The 20,121-nt window shown below is 33.0% G+C and overlaps 2 protein-coding genes and 1 long non-coding RNA gene across 3 annotated transcripts; all 3 read right to left on the reverse strand.

Moving 5' to 3' along the window:
- Window positions 1-1,655: 1,655 nt before the first annotated feature.
- On the reverse strand, window positions 1,656-3,546 carry FLN1 (fructokinase-like 1). The gene is made up of 2 exons (XM_078996221.1): window positions 2,734-3,546; window positions 1,656-2,486 (listed from the first exon to the last, which is right to left on the reverse strand). Exons 1-2 carry the CDS (start codon window positions 3,445-3,447, stop codon window positions 1,791-1,793), a joined length of 1,410 nt encoding a protein of 469 aa, XP_078852347.1. The 5' UTR covers window positions 3,448-3,546; the 3' UTR covers window positions 1,656-1,790.
- Window positions 3,547-10,004: 6,458 nt separating this feature from the next.
- LOC145046687 (uncharacterized) lies at window positions 10,005-11,130 on the reverse strand. Its single transcript, XM_078994967.1, has 3 exons — window positions 10,545-11,130; window positions 10,324-10,475; window positions 10,005-10,022 (listed from the first exon to the last, which is right to left on the reverse strand). Exons 1-3 carry the CDS (start codon window positions 11,128-11,130, stop codon window positions 10,005-10,007), a joined length of 756 nt encoding a protein of 251 aa, XP_078851093.1.
- Window positions 11,131-14,087: 2,957 nt separating this feature from the next.
- LOC145045847 (uncharacterized) lies at window positions 14,088-14,737 on the reverse strand. Its single transcript, XR_013681898.1, has 4 exons — window positions 14,658-14,737; window positions 14,414-14,485; window positions 14,242-14,325; window positions 14,088-14,117 (listed from the first exon to the last, which is right to left on the reverse strand). It is a non-coding gene; the product is annotated as an uncharacterized LOC145045847 (long non-coding RNA).
- Window positions 14,738-20,121: the final 5,384 nt, after the last annotated feature.

A 20,121-nucleotide genomic window follows, 5' to 3' on the forward strand; every position in this document is an offset into this window, starting at 1 on the left:
TGAGTTTTTTTAAGGAGGGAAAGCGAAGAAAATGAGAAGAAAGGGATGTTCTTGAGTTTCATTTAAAAAGGGAAAGGGAAGGAAACGAGAGGAAAAGGGTGTTCTCTAGTTTCATTTACACCTTGTTCCCGAGTTTAATTTAACGAGGGAAAGAAAAATAAATGAGTGAAAAGGAGAAGAAAATAAAAGAAATTGATGTTAAGAAATGGAATGATCATTTTCTCTCTTAACTTTTCTTCCAATTTGGAAGGAACAAATTTTTAAAATTTTCTTTCATTTTTTTCCAACTTGGAAACACAAAATACAATTTTGTTTTTCCTTTCATTACTTTCTTTGCAAAAAAATTAATTTCTTTGCTAAAACTTAGGCGTTAAGAAAGGAAAATAAAGGAAATGGAAATCGAATGATTAGGAGGAGAAGACAAACCTTAGTTTTTAAGTTTTCTTTCCTCCCACTTTTGGGAGGATTGTGAGGGAAATGGATTGGGAATGAGGGTGAAGGAAAGAAAGGGGAAGGAGAAGGAAGGAAAATATTTTTTTCTTTCCCTCTCATTCTAATCCCTTTCCCCCCTAAAAAAAACTCGAGAACAAAACGAAAATAACATTGTACCATGATCCAATTCCTCAAAAGCAATTATGCATTGTGATGAGCTTACGTGTACAATGTACACAAAAGAATGATAATAATGTATGATAATTATTAATCTTTTCTGCACAAATGCCTTGTTATATACTTATAGTGTAAGGTATTAACCATTGCCATAGCTACTAAAATTTATTTAAAAAATCGATTTTATTTTTTATTTTCTTATTTTATACAAATGATAATCAGGTATCAATGTGTTGTGTTCTATCACCTTTCTAACAATGTGTCCAGTTATGTCATATCAGTTCGACCATATTCCATTATGTCGTGTTCCATATATCTATCAAATATTACCTAGAAAACGATTGGACATACAGGAATAGAGGCATACGTGGAGTTCTAAAGGAACTATTCAAGGTTTTCTTTTAGAGAATATAAAGGTGCGTTTGGTTGTGGAAAACTGTTTTTATTATCTATGAAAATGTTTTCAGAAAATAGGGTTGAGTTTCCATTTTCAATTTTCAATGAAAACGTGTTTGGTTGAAACGGGTGGAGTTTTCATTTTCCATCTTAGAAATTTGGAAAACTTTGGAAAACTGTAAAAATCACTTTTCTAATTACATAGAATTTGGAAAACTGAAAATTTTCATTTTCTTAGAAAACTTTGGAAAACTGAATGAACCAAACGCGTTTTCAAAATTTCCGTTTTTCTCGGAAAATTTTCCTAGAAAACTGGAAAATTTTCCAAAACCAAACACACCTTAAATCTTCAAAAATCAAAATCATGTGTTACTCGCCATTGGTGAAGCACTTTGAATGACAGACATTCGAAAGCACACAAAATTGTCATATCTTGAAATTGAATTTTCGGAAAAGTTTCATTTTAGTCTCAAATTTTATTTTTTGAACAGAAAAATCATAATTATTTGATTTTATACGATAATGTCTTTTCCTGTTAAAAGAAAAAAAAAGTTTTTTTTGTTAATTTGAACCAAAATAAAATAATCAAAACTTTTATGTTAAAAAAAAATTTAAGACTAAAATAAAACTTTTCCGAAAATATTGAGAAGTTTCTGACAATTTCATTTTTCCATTCCCATTTCAATGTTGGAATCAATTACAACAAATTATCATACAAAACCTAAACTAACCCCAAATCAACCAACACACTCATCATTATCAGAATCCACAAAAGTCTTATCTTACTACCACATTGAAGGCACATAAACCTGTTCTTTCAAATTTTGAGTAGCACTTTCCGTCGGAAAACCTCTCACATCCCCAATCGTCCACTGCGATATGATTCCGGCCGCAATCGCAAACCGGAGTTGCCTTTCCAACACATCTTGATTCCAATACATCTCCGGAATGCTCGTCAACTTTCTCAAAATACCCGCAACAACCGCATCGCCGGACCCCGTTCTATCACAAGTAAACGGTGTAATCAACACGTCCTCCGTCCCCACCACAACCCCATCAAAATCCGGGGCGTAATAATGAAGCCGAAGCGTTCCATCCGTCACAAACAAGAATTTTAGTTTATCGTGCCATAGAGGGGCGATTTCGTCTTTTGTGTAGTGGTAAAAATCTTTCGTGTTATCTTTTGTTTCTTGGTGGGATTCCGCGTAGTATTGAGGTTGGTAGTTTCTTCTTTGTTCGTGGTAGTGTTCGTCTAGGAGGAATTCAAGTTCTTGTTTGCTGACTTCGATGATGTCAGCTTGTTCCCAGGAATCCTTGATTACTTTCCGGGTTTCGTGTCGGGATTTCCATAGTGGTAATGGGAGATTCATGTCGAAGAATATTAGGCTTCCGAATTTTTTTGACCATGAGATTGCTTTGAATAAGGCGGATTTCATTGACTCGGATAAAAGGACTTCGGAATTGAAGTGGAACATTCTCGCCTGCGTAAAATTAGAAACAACATGAGACCCTAACAATCTAACATCATATGGACATCAATGATTAACAGTAATTATTGAATTAAGCATCTAATCAACAAATCAAGATTTGTCAATTGGTGTTCAACAATCAACTATTCTAAACTCAATGTAATCTTTGAATTTGGTTTTAAATCATACTTACAATCAGAACAATTTAGGAAAGCATCAAGAATAAGGAAATCATGAGTGGATGTCAAGGGAACAGTACCTCTTTGAGCACTGAAAGGTTCAATTCGGAACTCATGAAAGAGTCCTCAGCTGCATCTTTAACCTTCTCGGCTTTCATCTTGCCCTTCCCATCAAACGTAAGCTTCATATAAGCACAACCAGTTTTCTCTTTTGGATCGATTTTTACACCTCTAGTTTGCACTTTTTCCTTATTCATCATCAAAACAAGCTGCTGACCTAAATCATCATCCCCTACCTTCCCTATGAACGCTGCCCTGCCCCCAAGTCTTACGTGAGCTATAGCCACATTAGAAGGAGGTCCGCCAGGCGCTCTTGCAAACTCCGGCGGGTCCCACTGCAGCATTTTCCACTCGGAGTACATGTCCGGGTGCATTTGCTGATCCGATACCCTAACCGTTGGAACAAATTGCTTCTGTGCAGCTCCGAAGCAGCATATCAGAGGAGGGTCTTCGTAAGGGAAATCAATCCCGTCATCAAAATCCTGTAAATCTTCTTCTTTTTCAATTCTGTTTACTTCTGTTTCTGATTTCTTCATGCGACTGGAGCTTTTAGTGGGAGTAGTTGTCGTTGTAGAGGTGGATTTTTTCCTGCCACGGCGAGCGGGTTGTGGCGCGGTGGAGACAGTGTGGTCGCCATTAATGGATGCTCGGGGTATGAGAATTGTGGGTAAGGAACGGAAGCAGGGAGTGGAGCGGAAGGATGGTGGTGAAGGAAGGATTTGAAGAATCGCCATGACTGGTGGTAGTTAGGGTTTAACGATTTGGGTCATGGTTTCTGTTTCCGATAGGGTTTTCCTTATCATGTAACTGAAAGATTCAAAATAACATTTCTCTCGTTTTTTTTTACATGGTGACTAATGTTAAAAAAGAATAATGTATTTTCATCAAGGAAAATGTAATTATCTTTTTTGTTTTTTGGTTTTATTAATGAGAAAATGAAAAAAATAACCATTTATACTAATTACATTACAAAAATAGCAAAAAAAAAAAAATCGAAGTTACAAAAATAACCTACAATTTCGCCGATGGAAATGCCCCATCTGCGAAATGACCATTTCATCTGCGTATGTACAAGCACCTAAAGCACAACTGTGTTTTAGGTGCTTGTACATTCGCAGGTGCTTTTATTTTTTTTTTCTCTATATATAGGGGTAAAATTGCAGATGGAATAGGTCCATCTACGATTTACTCTCATTCTATCTGCGAATTTGTGGTTTTTTTTGTTTTTTGTTTTGTTTTTTGTTTTTTTGTTTTTTTTTTGTTTTTTGTTTTTTTTAGTTTGACTATCAAATGAATTGGTTTGACTACGAAATCATGTTGCTATATAAAAAGTTTTGTAGAAAATTATCATTTTGGTTGTTATTTGTTTAGGAACTTTCTCTAAAATTTGCTCAAAAATTGATTGAATATTTGGTTTGTCTTGTAACTGGGGGGAGATGACAAGTTAATGGAACTAATCTGGAATACATATGTCCACAGGGAGGTATTTCTGAACTTGCTTTGATATTTTCTGAGTATATTAGTTATACTGATTTTGTATCTTTGGTAAGAAGCAAAATTGGTTTGTTAGACAAATATAGAATTAGTCTTCGTTTCCACCATCCTGAATTAAATTATTATATAACTATAGTTAAAGACATGGATGTTAGAATGTTGATAAACGTAATAAAATGTAGTGGAGGAAGGGCTGTGAAAGTGTTTGTGGTGGTTGATGAAGTTGAGGAGGTTAATGGGGGTGGTGAAATTGGAAACCAGCTTGTTGGTAATTTATGCAGTTATAAAGGGAGCAACGATCCGATAGGTACTTTCAATACTCCTAGTGTACCTCAGTTTCACGGTGTTGCTGAAAATGTTAATGTTAGTTATTCACCTATTCGCTATGTGGATCCTGAGAATTACAAGTCTGTTGGTGATGATGATGTTGGTACATATCTTAATCATGTGATGATATTGCCGAACAAGAAGTTAAAGTTATGAATAGGCGTGTGGTAGATAAAACTAAAAAGAAAAAAAATTCAAGTCAAAAAAATGAAAAAAATCATGTTTACGGGCATTATGTTGATGTTGGTGATGTATGTTTAGATATAACCGAGCTATAAAGCAATTCTGATAGAGATGAGTTGGGTGATGAAGTTAAAGCTAAGTTTCCCGATAACCTTTTTCACGGTATGCCCCTTGTACCAGCATGCCCAGTTGATATTAATGAAGATATCTCAACACATATGGTAGACATGAATCTTCAAAAGATTCAATGTGAGAGTATATTTAAGAACAAAGAACTTTTAAAGAGGTGTATTGGTAAAAAATGTCTTCGAGAAGGTTTCCAGACGAGGACAAGTAGATCCACCAAATCAAGGTATGAAGTTGTGTGTGTTTCAAAAAATTGTTCTTGGTTACTAAAAGCAAACGCAATTAAAAATTTTGATGGACTTTTGCAAGTGAATAAATTTGTTGATGTACACACATGTTCTTCAACATTGTTACAACCTAATCATCGACAAGCAAACAAATATGTTTTGGGTGAATATGTTGCTGATGTTTTGGCTGAAGACTATAGTAGAGTTTATCGGGGAAAAGAAATTGTTAATGATATGAATGCTCAATTGAATATCAATATCTCATACCATTAGGCATGGCGTGCGAAACAATATGCATTATTGTCGTTAAGGGGTACGAAAGAGAATTCTTTTACCAAACTTCCGGCGTATTGTCACAACTTGGCCAAACATAATCCGGGTACTGTCACACATATTAAAACAGATGCTGATGATCGTTTTGAGTTTTTGTACGTCGCACTCGGTTGCTCGGTTAGTATTATCATATTATATTAATTTTTTAATATTTATTTTGGTGTATTTGAATAGATATACAATATATTGTAGGTACGCGCTTTTGTCAATTTTTGTAAATTACCCTAGTAGTAGATGGAGCTCACCTAAAGGGAGAGTTCAAAGGTACCATGTTACTTGCAATTACTAAGGACGGACAAAACCAAATATTACCGGTTGCATATGGTATATGCAAAAATGAGTGTACCGATTCTTGGACATGGTTTTTTCAAAAACTACGTGATTGCATAGGAAATATGTAGGAGCTTACAATTATATTTGATAGGTCTCCATCTATAGCAACATCCGTTGCCAACATTTTTCCTCACGCTCATCATGGAATATGTGGTGTTCATTTGTATTTCAACATAGTATCTAGATTCGGCAAGAGTAAGACGGTTAAAGGAATTTTTTGGGAGGCGTGTAGGGCGTACACAGTTGATGCTTTTGATGCTGCCATGGATGTTATGAAAAAGACAAAAGAACCACTATGGGAGTACTTAAAAAGTATAAATCCAGAAACTTGGTCAAGAGCACATTTTAAAGGGAACCAATACAATCTTATGTCGTCCAACAGTGCAGAGTCTATAAATGCATTATCTAGACACGCACGTAAGGTGCCAATACTTATGTTGATCGATTTTTTTCGTGCTACAATGCACCAATGGTGGTTTCAAAGACGTAACTTTGCAGGTATTAAGTAAATTTTTAATATTAATGTTTTATTAATTTTAATGTTATTGATCTTAACTTCTTCATTTTGGCTCTTTTTTTAGTGGAAGCAACAACAATACTTACCCCTTGGGCGGATGAAATTGTAAAAGAAAACAAGAAAACTTTTACCAAATGAGATGTTCGCATGATCTCAAATATGAAATGCGAGGTCAAAAAGGGGGCACAAAATGTAATTGTTGATTTCAAACATATGACATGTACATGTAGGCATTGCCAACTTGATGGGATACCTTGTGGTCATGTCATAAGATGTTTAACAGTGAACAATTACCAAGACTGCTCGGGGTATGCATTAAATGCTTACTTTACCGAAACACTGAGGAAAACATATAAGGAATCAATAAACGCTCTGCCAAAGCCATCCGAATGGGAGATCGATCCCCGATGATTTGATGATTGTTAAGCCACCAATAATGGATAAACGTCAATCAGGCAGGCCAAGAAACACAGACCGCATTCCATCCCAAGGCGAAGGTCCAATTATAAAAGAGTATTCTACATGTGGTCAAATAGGACACACAAGAAATAATTGTATTGGAAGGGCGTCCGGTAGCGGAGCACGTCACATAATTTCTACTGCAGAAATGGCATTTAATATTGGTGGTTCAGCGAGTTGCTCACAAACCTATAACGCTGATTTTGATATAAAACAACCTTGAAATGAAAACTAATGACGAGTTTTTAACTTATTATGTATTGTAATATTTTTATTAAATCTTACAAGACATTGCTATGCTTTCATATTTTTGTTTAGTTTGTTGATTATAACAATTAATGAAGCCTTTATTTTATAAAATATAGTTTGCAGAATTTTTTTAACAATTACAACTTGTTATTTAAAAAAACAACAAACGATCCTTTTGCAACCTAATCTGTATCATGATAATATTAAAACAATTTCGTAACTAGTTTTTAAACTCAGGGAACTGCAATGGGTACTTCTCTTTCTCCATTGTTATATAGTCATCCCTAATTCTCATTTTGTCTTCCAAACGATCCTTTTTTACCATAATGTGTATCAACTGCTCATCCTTCTCAGCAAGCCGTCTTTCAGTCGTTTTGATTGCATTCTTACTCTTTTTTATCCAATCTTTATGCTCTTTGATTTTGTTTTTATTGAGGTCTATCCATTCTTGAGCTTGTTTGCATTCCGATTCATTAGCAAGTTGAGTGAGAAGTCGGGATGACTCTTTGTCCTCTTCTTGTTGTTCTTCAGCCTTCTTTAATTCTTCAAAATTTTCATGTGACATATATGGCCCGGCCGAAGAGGGTGTAAAATAAGGGTCTACCGAATCACAGTAGTAACAATCTACTTCGTTGCATGAGCAAACTTCAAATTTTTGTGAGGAACTCATAATAAAGTCGACATTGTAATAAACTTGATCTATAAGTGGTATTTATACATACTAGACAGTAATGACAAGTCCAACTTTGAAATGACTAGATAGTAATGACAAGTCACTGTAGTAACCTGCATATCGTAGTGGAACCCTTAAGTGACAAGACATAAATGACAGTTTGACATGATAAATCACTGCATAAAGCTGAAAATCGTAGTCCAAATGTAACCATTTCATAGTCAAAGTTTTAATTCATAGTCTATTTATTTATATAAATAGATGTTTAAGATCTAAAAACCAAACATCCAAATCACCTAAACGAAACGAACTCCCATTATTAGAAATGTCGTCGAATGCAGCAAGTTCTTCGAATGAAGTACCTGGTTCCAATTCTGAAAGGCCATGGACGACAAACGAGGTGTTAGTTCTAACACGTTGCTGGCTAAGTGTTAAGGATGGTGTATCGTTACTTGCTCCCCCGCATTGCCTAATTGGTGATGAATGGACTCGCATAACATCTTTGTTTAACCATGAGATGGGAGAAGGATAAAAAGGAGAAAAATAAGATGTTGTTACTAAGTGGATGGATGTAAAGGAAGAAGTGACATGGTTCAATCGAGCATGTAATTATGCGAAACGTAACAATGTTCGTTATCGGGATGAAGAAGAGTTCTTGGAAGTTGTTACAGATTTTTACATCTGTGAGCATGACAGCAGAGACTTCGAATATGAGGAAGTTTGGAAGGTTGTTAAAAATAAACAGTATTTCATGTAGACTGCTCTAATTTCTATTAAGAATAACCCATGGACTTGTGTTTTACGTTAATGCTTTGTTCGTATTATGTCGTTGTTTTTCATGTAATTGTTGTAATGTTTGTAATGGTTCATGGAATCCTAGTTAGAAATGTATTCTAATGTATTGTGAAAACTAATGCAATGGGCATTTATTAATTCAACTTAATCATACGAGTTGCTCACATAATAAACTAAAATAGATTTTAAACAAACGAAATACATACGAAATACATGAAAATAACCTAGTACATGAATAACCTAGTACTCACATAATAAACTAAAATAGATTTTAAACAAGCAGGATATATTTCAAAATATTCCAAGGGGCTTCAAACTGGAATTCCAACCCGTTACTTAATGACTTGTATTCCTCCTTAGCAGCTTCCAAGATGACCTCCTCAGTAGCATTTAAACGGATGTCGTCAATTTTGGTATAAAGATCGTTGAATAATAGAACTTCAGTTTTCATTTCATACCATCTTGCTAAGATGTCTAGTTCATCACGATCGTTTGTTGTAGCCATTTGGTTTTCAGCATTGAAAATATTGGTTAAACGGCTCCAAAACATTGGATCGTTCAACTTGCTTGTCTCGTACACATGAATATAAGCATGTGTAAGAACCAGGAACTCTTCATTGCTCCATGATATAGAACTCATTTTGATTGAAACAAAGAGAGTAGAATCTAAAAAACAATATTTGAACAGCTGTATTGGTTTATTTAATAAACTATTTATGTAACTTAAGGTCAATTTATAGTAGTTTCTACACAAAATCGCAGTCCAATCTTCTAATATGTCTTCAATTCATAGTCAAAATTAACTGACGAATGCAGTGTACTATACTTATAACACAACAGATCACTGTTCGAGTTGAAAAGTCATCCCTGGTCGAATGACAACACAACACATTACTGCTTGAATTGACAAGCCATTGCACCAGGAAAGTAAGGAGTCGTTATAAATAGATTTTAATATCCGTTGTAATTGTATCGTATTACTCCCCTCCTTGAAATTATGGACTCACCACATATATGGAGGAACGCAGAGGAGGTCGCTTTGGTTCAAGCTTGGATTATAACTGTAGAGGAGGATTTTCCACCGGGTCCCCCACAAGTTCGTGCTGGATCATTTTGGTCTCGTGTCTGTCATTTGTTTCACCATTTAATGAGGCGTACTCAATATCGAAGAAGAAGAGATGTCAAAGCGAAGTTTCTGGATTTGAAAATAAAGGTGAAACAATTTCAACGTATTTATAACGAGTTGGATAACGAACATGCAAATACGGATGAAGACATTCTACGGCAGGTGGCTTTGGAACTATACCGTTTTGAATATGATGGTAGCGAGTTTACCCACTTAGATGCATGGAATCTTTTAAAGAATGTCCCTTATTTTTAATATCCATGTTGGTTAAGTTAATTGTTTTTCGTTATTTAAGTTGCTTATTGTTGTATGTGTGTAGTCGTTACTATTTAATAAACGTCCATTTCTTTTAATGTATGTTGTTTCCTCAATAGCCAATACATAATACGACATAAAATAAATAACTAATACATAATACGACATAAAATATAAACAGGGTACATGGATAACTAATACGTAACACGACACTAAAATAAAAATGGGGTACATAAAAAACTAATACATAATACTACATAAAATATAAAGGTGCTACATGAATAACTACTGCATTGAGGGAGGTAACAAGACCACCGTTTCATTTGGTATTTCCCAATGCACATGTGATGGTATAGTATTCACCAACGCAGATCCATATGCAAGTCGGTACACATAATTAGTGAACTTGTAATCAATTATTCTGTGAATGGATTCAGATGTACGGGTTCTTAGACATGCTATAGCGTGGCCACATGGTATACCGCTTTTTTGCCATTTACCACAACTACATACCCTTCGTTCAAGTTGTACGTTGCTGGTGGCAAAATTGTCATCGACTTCAAATGTATCCCCATACAGACGTCTTGCATTCCAATTATAAGACTTGTTGAGACATTTTTGAACCTTACTCTCAACGTAAGGGGTCAACCCACTAGACAACCTCCCTGTAAAATTTGATATTTTAATAAAAATAGTAGCACACTAAAAAAACTAAATATAACAATCTCCCTTACCCGCCATTTCGGCCCATTCACCATACTTTGATTGTATCGACGTGGTGATTAACTCAATTATCGTTGTTATAAGAAACTCACGTGTGGATATAATTTGCAAAATTTCAAGGACGTCAATCGATTTAACATTGTAACGTATTTTTGGGAAAAATGCTCGTGTCCATTTTGAAATCGGTATATCGTCAAGCCAGTAAATTAGACTCCTAAGCAAGGTGCAGAAAGGTGGTTTCCTACATGCACTTTGCAACCTTTCCAAACACAAGTAAAAATCATCAACGCTATATGCATTGCATGACTTCCAAAACAACGATTCGACTTCCGTATTGTTATGTCTGACAGACTCACGTATCTTTCGAGCTATATCTTTAGGACAATATCCATGATAGGAATCCGGGTAGGCACTCTGAACACCAAAGTCTATTTTATCACACAGGTTGCTTATGAAACCAACCTCTATGTCCTCACCTAAACAATCTTTTAACCTCATCATGAACCATCCCCATGATTCTTCACACTCTAAGGTTCCCAAACCAATTGCTAAGAGTAGTGGTTCATGATTTCCATCTAAAGCCACTGCGAAGTACATTGTTGTCAGATAGCTCCCAAGAAGGGGTAAATAACCCACATATATCAGCGGTATCATGCACCTAAGGAAGGTACGAATCTACATAAAAACGAACACATATTAGTGATAAGTAAAAACTAATCGAGATACATTACCATGAAATATTATATAATTTAATAAAAGAAGTATGTTATACCACGCAACCTAAAGCCACAAAACATAATTGAAAGTGGTTGGTATCGGTTTTCTTAATGGCTGTGAAGGTATTAGGATTTGTTCTTTGAAGGTTATGCAAGAAAATTGGTAGTTGAGAAAAGCTTCTTTCGTTGTAAGTACTCATTTTCAAAACCGATGAAAGTGCTCTACAATCATCACACAAATGCAATTGTAAATAGAAAATATTGTATCTCTACTGTTCAAAATTCATAGTTTAACCTTTTAAATTCATAGTCAAACCAGTTCATTTCATAGTCAAATTTCACTGACCGACATGACAATACTACAGAATGTACTTGTCTGGATTTCGTAGTTCAAATTTTTGAATTCATAGTCAAACCAGTTCATTTCATAGTCAAATTTCACTGACCAACATGACAATACTACAGAATGTACTTGTCTGGATTTCGTAGTTCAACTTTTTGAATTCATAGTCAAACCAGTTCATTTCATAGTCAAATGTCACTGACCGACATGACAATACTACAGAATGTACTTGTCTGGATTTCGTAGTTCAACTTTTTGAATTCATAGTCAAACCAGTTCATTTCATAGTCAAATTTCACTGACCGGCATGACAATACTACAGAATGTACTTGTCTGGATTTCGTAGTTCAAAATTTTGAATTCATAGTCAAACCAGTTCATTTCATAGTCAAAAAGAATTTTCTGTAATATGATTTCTTCTATAAATGGGTGTTACTCAGTATGAAAAATTTAACTGAGAAAGTAACTCCTATTTAAAAGAAAAACAAGGCTAATGGCATACTGCAATTGCGGAGGAGAACGTATCGTTAGGATTTCGGGAACAACTAAAAACCCAGGAAGATTGTTTTACGCTTGCCCATATTTGGTATCATGTTGTTAACGTCATTCAAATTTAAACCCTCGTGTTTACATGACAAAAATTTATTTTCTTACTGTCAATGTTAAATTTAACAGGGACCAAAATGCGGGTTTATCAGTTGGGTTGATGAAGAGAAGGACCAATCATCTATGGTAATAGCTAAAGTAGCTAACTCTAATAAGTTCTTTCAATCAGAAAATAAGAAGTTAAAGATAGCGTTGGTTTGTAGTTGGGTGTTGTTCTTGGCAGTTCTTGTTTACAAGTTGTAAGCTTTTTAATATTGTTTTTATGGTTTTGAAGTTGTTAGGTCAATAAATTGTTGTATTTGTACTTACGTTTAGAACAGTGTACTTGTAACGTTAAAACAAATGTTGTAGTCTTTCTTATGTTGTATGTACTGATAAGTTATTAGTAGGTCATTAATTTGTTGTAATTGTCGTAACGTTAAATTTTTTGCCATCCGTTGACGAAACTGTAAAAATAAACTAATAATCAAATCCAACATTAATTTAGATATACAATTATATAATCCAACTACATAGGACCAAGACTAGACCCCCAAAAATTTTTTGCCATCCGTTGACGGAACTCTAAAGCTGCGTTCTTTGGGTGAATAAGAACACGTATTGGTTGACCTGAAACGAATTGCTCCATAAACATACAAACAAAAACACCGTAATCTCCCAAATGACTACTTTGTTGGGGAACATTTTCTTCATAAATGAATTGCATATTCAATGGAATCCTTGGGATGTTCCTCCGGCCCAATACTTAATCTTGTCCAAATAATTTGCCACCCGACGTTCAAAATTTGGAAAAGATTCCTTCAGATTTGAATTTTTCATAAGCCCCTCTACCAAGACTGTCATAAATATGCACTTCCATTGACGCTAATCGTAGTTCCCCAAATAGCCAATGATTAGGGGATGAATGAATCGGCAATAAGACCTGTATAAGGATCAGAAAATAAAATTATGTTTCTTTACATCACAATACAAAAACATAACAAAAATAACGATATTATTTTCAATATAAACAATTAAGTTTATCGTATCAACATCCCACCAAGCAACCATGAAGTTGGGGTACGTAGCAATACCAGCCATAAACGCCCTCCAGTCCTGCCCTTCTTCCAAAGCATGAGAAACAAAAAAATTTGGAGGTATTATTGTATGTCGGTCGCCCTCAAACCGTCTCTCCATCAATAGTCGGTACCAAATGGTTATATGCTGCACACATGATACTTTTGTTATTGACTAAAAAACAATTAACTTTTAAAATAATAAATTAACAATTAATTTACCGATGACTCCAACCATCCGTCGTGTGTATGCCCAAACAATGAGCTCCAAAAATCTCTATCTAACACGAAATTAAACAAACGATGCTGGACATCATATGAATGAAATAAATAATTTTGGATGACAACCTCACCGCCTGCTACGTAAGGTTGCAGGCGCAACATGGAGAAGTCGTGAGCAACACCAAAAACTGGAGGAGGAACGGGGCTTGTTGATTTGATATCAACCTTCTTTTTTGCTTCGATTTCGTGTGCAACTAAAAACAACATTCAAATGTTTAAATCTCTATCTTACAGATAATTCACATAAACATAAAATCATGAGTTTATAAATAAAACGAATACCTCGGTGTAAGGAGGGCACAAATATTGTGATGGTTTTCGAGTCCTCGGTTTATCGGGTCTAACTTCTTTGCCATCATACTCATCAAAATAATATACAATTCCCGTAATTATTATTTCATCTTCGTCCGACACCTAATTTAATAAGCAATAATCTCTAATTAAAAAAATGTTTCAATATACTAAAAACAAAATATAAATTAATGTAAGTATAAGAACCTCTTTAGCTTCATTATAATCATTTATGTCAAACACATCTTCATCAAATTTGTTCCCCGCATTGTCATTCCTCTCCTCCGACTCCTACATTAAAAATAAAACTTTATACTTAATAACGAAATACACATAATTTAATAAGCAATAATATCTAATTAAATAAATGATTCAATCTACTAAAAAAAATATAAATTAATGTAAGTATAAGAACCTCTTTAACTTCACTATAATCATTTACATCAAACACATCATCATCAAATTTGTTCCCCGCATAGTCATTCCTCTCCTCCAACACCTACATTAAAAATAAAACTTTTTACTTAATAACGAAAGACACATTAAAAAGTAATTATTAAAATCGTAAAGGTAATATCTATAACAACCTTGTCGTCTTGAATATCACCAAAAACATTTTCAGTTGTATTGTTTTTATTCATCACTTCATCTTGCACAACCTATATTTTCAAATATAAAATATGAACACAAGTATTCATATATGTTAATAAAATTTGAAAAATAATGTAGCGTGTAACTAACCTGTTCATCATATTTTCTTTGTGACACTATCGGATCATCAAAAGTAATGTCGTTCCAAAATTGTTCAGTATTCACTTCTTGAACAAAAACCTCTGTAGGTTGTCGGTTCATAAACACATGCTGCTCCAATGCATGTAGCCGTTTCAACACCTCGTCTAGGTTGTGTTTCCACTGCCCATACCTCTACCATGAGAGCGACCATTGGACGACATACTAGACGAAGATTCGTCTTGTCTCCTAAAATGGTCCCGTACTGGGGATGGAACTGCTTTCCCTTCACCATATACATACTCTTGAAATGACATATAATAACAAGATGTCATCTCACCATCACCCGATAACATCTTTTGTCTTGGTGGTTACCCCTCCTAAAAAATTAAACATATTAAAAATGCATATAAAAGTATAATAATCAAGTTTATTAATAATAAACGAAAAATTTATAAACCTGTATCTTTGACCATATCTTGTTCACGTCAACCCATTTCAATTTTTTTGTTCCACTCCATTGTTTCATCCGAGGCATGTCTTTATTTTTTCTCAATACAAATCCACATGCACGAACAGCCGGAATCATCTCATATATCCCTATCTACAATTTTTTACAATTACAGTAATAAAAGTTAAAATTAAAATAAAAAACATAACCATAAAACAATTTAAATATAAGCAAATTTTTATACCCTTATTGGAGCCGCAAATCCTGAGACGGGGTACTTTAAAGTTTGACGACGCTCAGAAAGTGATAAATAATTATCTATTTTGTTCCATGTATCCTCAAGGTCAACATAAGTAAAATCCCAAAGATAGTTACCCCAAGAGAAACTAACAAAACAAAAAAACAAAATTGGTTTTTATATAAATTATAACTTTAATAAAACACAACTTTTAACGTAAACAAAATATACCTGTTCCAGAGATCCAAATTCTCAGTAAAAAAAAACCAATCTTGTGGCACCCGATCATTAACTTCTTTTCCCAAAAAACCTTCACACAAAATGTATATCAAACATACTCTAACTGCATCAACGTCATCAAGTTCTAGGAATGTTCGATTTAAAATTAAACGTTTCATGTCGCCAATTTTCACCGAACTGTTGGTATGGTCCAGAAATAGCCGCTCACGCAATAAACATCTTTTTTTACTACTTAATAATTTTTCCGACCCTTTTTTCCCAATGTTTTTTGGATACTCCCCAAAATTGAAGCTGGTTATCAAACAAAACTCTTCCGGTCCATAAACCATTTTCGTATTGCCTACTCGAAAATATAATCGTTTTATTCCATCCGGAGATAAAACAGGGTCCGGCCGGATCTGATGAAAGAACATTTTATGGAACAACAATGCGTCTCCTTGTAAACGAGGGACATCAATAAAATAACCAAATACGGTATCTCTGAAAATGGCACGTCTGTCATCATTTAAAACTTCAAATACTTCCCATATGTTACCGCCCGAGCCTTTTAAGTTCACAATTGCTTTCATATTGATAAAACTAAAATCATGCTGCAAAAAAAACACAAAAATAAATTAGAGAACTAAAAAATATTTTATTTTTAAAATATATGATTACGAACTGCAATAAGTACATAAACAATTAGTAATGCAAATACAAATTCTTAATTAATAATTTATATATTTACGATAAAAAACAATAACATACACATATATAAACAATTTTCCAACTTATACAATAAATATATTTACGATAAAAAATAATATCATACATAATTATATAAACATTTTATTAAACAAATTTTCAACTTAAACGACAAATATATAAACAATTTTTATCTTTCTAATTATATAAACTAACATTTTATAACCATATAAACAAACAATTTTTCAAATAAAACGACAACCAAATTAACAATTTTGCAAGTTATACGACAACTTTATACAAATTTTCAACTTACACGACAAACACAAACAATTTCTAACAATATATATACGACAAATTTCAACTTATACAAATATTATACTTGTACGACAAATATAGATACAAACGACTATTTTGCACATACTGTAATTTAACTATTTTTCACTTTATATAAACAATTATACGATAAGAATATACAAGTTTTCAGGTTTTACAACAACTAAACAAGCAACAAAAATAACAAATTGTAAATATTATCTACGCAGTCTCTACTTGTACATTCAAACAACCACTAACAAAATAACATTTAAACTTCAAGTATACTAAATAAATATTAAAACTATCAAACACAACAAAATTACCCTTTTTTAACACTAAATAATACAATAAATGATAAAACAAAAAAAATTTAAACATTAAAAGAATTAAAATCTAACCATATTTGCGGGATTGTTGACATAATCTTCCATTTTCTTCAAAAACTAGCCAAAATCCCGAGAGAAGCCCAAAGATAGAGAGAGTTTTTGTGTAGAGAAGGGTGAAAAATGGAGAAAAAAAAACGTTTATATAGTGAAAAGTAAAGGGATTTCGCAGATGGCTTCATGATTTCGCAGATGGACCATTCCATCTACGAATGTACAAGCAGCTAAAGCACAACTGTGCTTTAGCTGCTTGTACATTCGCAGATGGGATGCTGATTTCGCAGATGGGGGATTTCTATCTGCGAAATTATGGGTTATTTTTGTAATTTCGATTTTTTTGTCTATTTTTGTAATGTAATTAGTGTAAATGACTATTTTTATCATTTTCTCTTTTATTTATGTTTAGGTAAAAAAATTATATATAATTGACAATTTAACTTGTTAACATGTAAACACATTTAACTTGTTAATTTTAAAATAAATGTTTAAATATAAATAATTTTTTTTTATAAATTTTTTAAGATTTTTTTATAATTTCTTATAATATTTTTCATATAGGTTTTTCTAATATAATGTTCTAAATTTTGCTTATAATTTTGTTATTTTTTTTTATATTTTCATATAATTTTCATATGATGCTAAATCAAATGTTTTCTAAATATTTAAATCTTTCTTACAAGTTTTTTTTATACGTTTTCATACAATTTATTTATAACTTTCATACAAATATTTTTAAACTTTTTTTTACAACATTTTAAAAGTGCTTCGAAGATTTTGTATGACAATTTTCTAATTTTTTTATAACATGTTTAAATACATACATTAAATAATAATCTAGAATGTTGTATTAAAAAATAAAAAAGTTTATAAAATTCTAATTAAAAAGTATAAAAAAATTATAATAATTTTAAAACATTTACATTATATAGTTTTTCTTATTTGCTATGTAATATTTTCTTTTTATTTTTTTAGTATCCTCCATATCTATTATTACATATTTGATTTATTTAATTTTGTTAAATATTATTTACTTTAAAAATATTACATATGATTTAAAACAAAAGAAAAAAATTAAGAGGTTATATAAAATATTTCACAAAAAAAATGTTTATTAATTAAAAAGTAATGCTTAAAATTGATCAATATTTAATTAATATTTATGATAGTAAGTTTTTGCCAAAAAGTAGAAATTTGATTTTTCAAAATAAAAAAACTATAAATCGGATAAATAATCAAGTATTATGGATACTTTAAAAATAATTATCCTAGTTCCAAACTTTTTTTTTAATGTACAACTTTTCATTCATTGCATTTTGATTCTGTAGGTAAACGGGTAACAAGTTGCATTGTTAACTTTTTTTTTTTTGATGATGAAACTAATTTTTTTTAAAAACTACATCCATAGATCTTGGCTCATAACATTACTATGCATGACCTATTGGATCATATTGAGAAGCCCCATAACATCTGATGCAATGGAATCAAAAGTATTAAATGCAAAAGGCAGAAACGTGTATTGATTTTTCATACATGTTTTTTCATGTTTGGTCACTTTTGCATGAGACATCTTTTAAAGAAGTTTATCTCACAGTGAAAACCTCACTCCCTAAGCCTACAAGAAGGGAAACTCATGTTAGATCCACATATGCATGCTTCCTTCCTACATATCCAAAAACTAAAATGTTGGATGGTCTAATATGTAAATATTATGATTTAAATAGGAACAAACCCTAAGAACCATATTAAAATAAGGTAGGAAGGTACAAGTCAACAATCGTGTTTTTATATAGAGAAAAATGATTGCAACACAAAGATGATATCCGAAAACTACAAAACAGTCTTATGTAAATGAAACAAACAAAAGGAAAACAAATCAAAGTTAGCAGAAGATATATACATGGATACATCAAAAAGAAGCATTTAGATTCGTATAAAAAGGTCAAACAGGAGGGGTAAGTCAACAAGATAGGGAAATAATACAAGAATAATCAGAATACTATGATATGAGCAAGAAACAAGTATCAATAATAAAGATCAGAAAACAAAAATATATAGATATAATGTGTAACACCTCAAATTTCATGACAAAATTTTCATTTTTAATTCACCAAACACTACTCATAAATTCAAGTTATCACATAAATCGTAAGTTATTATCAAAACAATATTAGAGTATCCCAAAACCCACAAGATCTTATAAGATGATAAATGTGTACAATCATGCCTCCGCCTTCCCGGAATCTACAAAAGTACCTGAAACACATACTATCCAACACTGTAGTGTAAGCACGAGGCTTAGTGAGTTCCCCAAAATACCACATACACAAATAATTAGCCTATTATGGCTATATCTCGATAAGGACCCTCCAGTCATGTGTCTCAGTGAAGACCCTCTGGTCACACGTCTCGGTATGGAACCTTAGGTCATAACTCAATATATACATTGAATAATATAACATCATCAGCTACAAAGACATAATGCATAATAACACATAGATCAACATAAGCAAATAAGACCCTCCGATCAATAACATGTAATAGACCCTCCGGTCACACATAAATTACCACACAGGTAAGTATAATGAGAAGATTCACCCTGAATGATGAACAGATCCTACAACTGTTGCTGCTACACACTGACCCCTAACACTGAGCAAAACCTACAACTAAAATCAATTAGGATCTAAGATCAATCCCCCACACATTAGGTCTAAATACGCTCCACTAATCTGGCCCATTAATGTGATGGGTTTTGAGCATAACATCATTCATATGGTGTGCATGCAACCCTAATTGTTTTGGATCTAGGTTTTTCTAATTTGAACATACAACTATGAATACCAAAGAACTAACCTTATGACTAGCATACATATATCGAAAATCACATATGGTTAGGGTTAGAATCTTTACCTCTCTTGTTATGTAGCAATAACAAGTTTAATCCTTCTTGATCTTCAATTCTGAAAGCTTGGTGCCCCAAGTGTTGTACCTCTAATGGAGTCACAAACACCCATTGTATGAAGAATGACTTAGGAGAGGGAAGAATTCAGCTAGTGCAACTCCAAGAAGCATAGGGCCGAATTCCTTAGACTAGAGGGGTTTATATAGCTAAGAGTTGCTAGGGTTTTCAGGTGGAAACCCTAATTCCTTACTTAGGCAGCAAGCAACCAATGAACTCCTTCCTTAGAGCACATGGATGAAATTCAAAGGCTTCCCCTATTGGATTTCGTCCACTCCACCCTATGGATTCCA

This window comes from Lactuca saligna, chromosome 5, assembly GCF_052625555.1.
Source record: "Lactuca saligna cultivar CGN05327 chromosome 5, ASM5262555v1, whole genome shotgun sequence".
NCBI classification, from domain to species: domain Eukaryota; kingdom Viridiplantae; phylum Streptophyta; class Magnoliopsida; order Asterales; family Asteraceae; genus Lactuca; species Lactuca saligna.

Excerpts from the sequence above, each read along its gene's own strand:
- FLN1 (XM_078996221.1), bottom strand. The coding sequence starts at position 3,447 with ATGGCGATTCTTCAAATCCTTCCTTCACCACCATCCTTCCGCTCCACT. Across the intron at positions 2,487-2,733 it reads ACCTTTCAGTGCTCAAAGAG|GCGAGAATGTTCCACTTCAA; the intron begins GTACTGTTCCCT and ends AATTTTACGCAG.
- LOC145046687 (XM_078994967.1), bottom strand. The coding sequence starts at position 11,130 with ATGTACTTCGCAGTGGCTTTAGATGGAAATCATGAACCACTACTCTTA. Across the intron at positions 10,476-10,544 it reads TGAATGGGCCGAAATGGCGG|GGAGGTTGTCTAGTGGGTTG; the intron begins GTAAGGGAGATT and ends CAAATTTTACAG.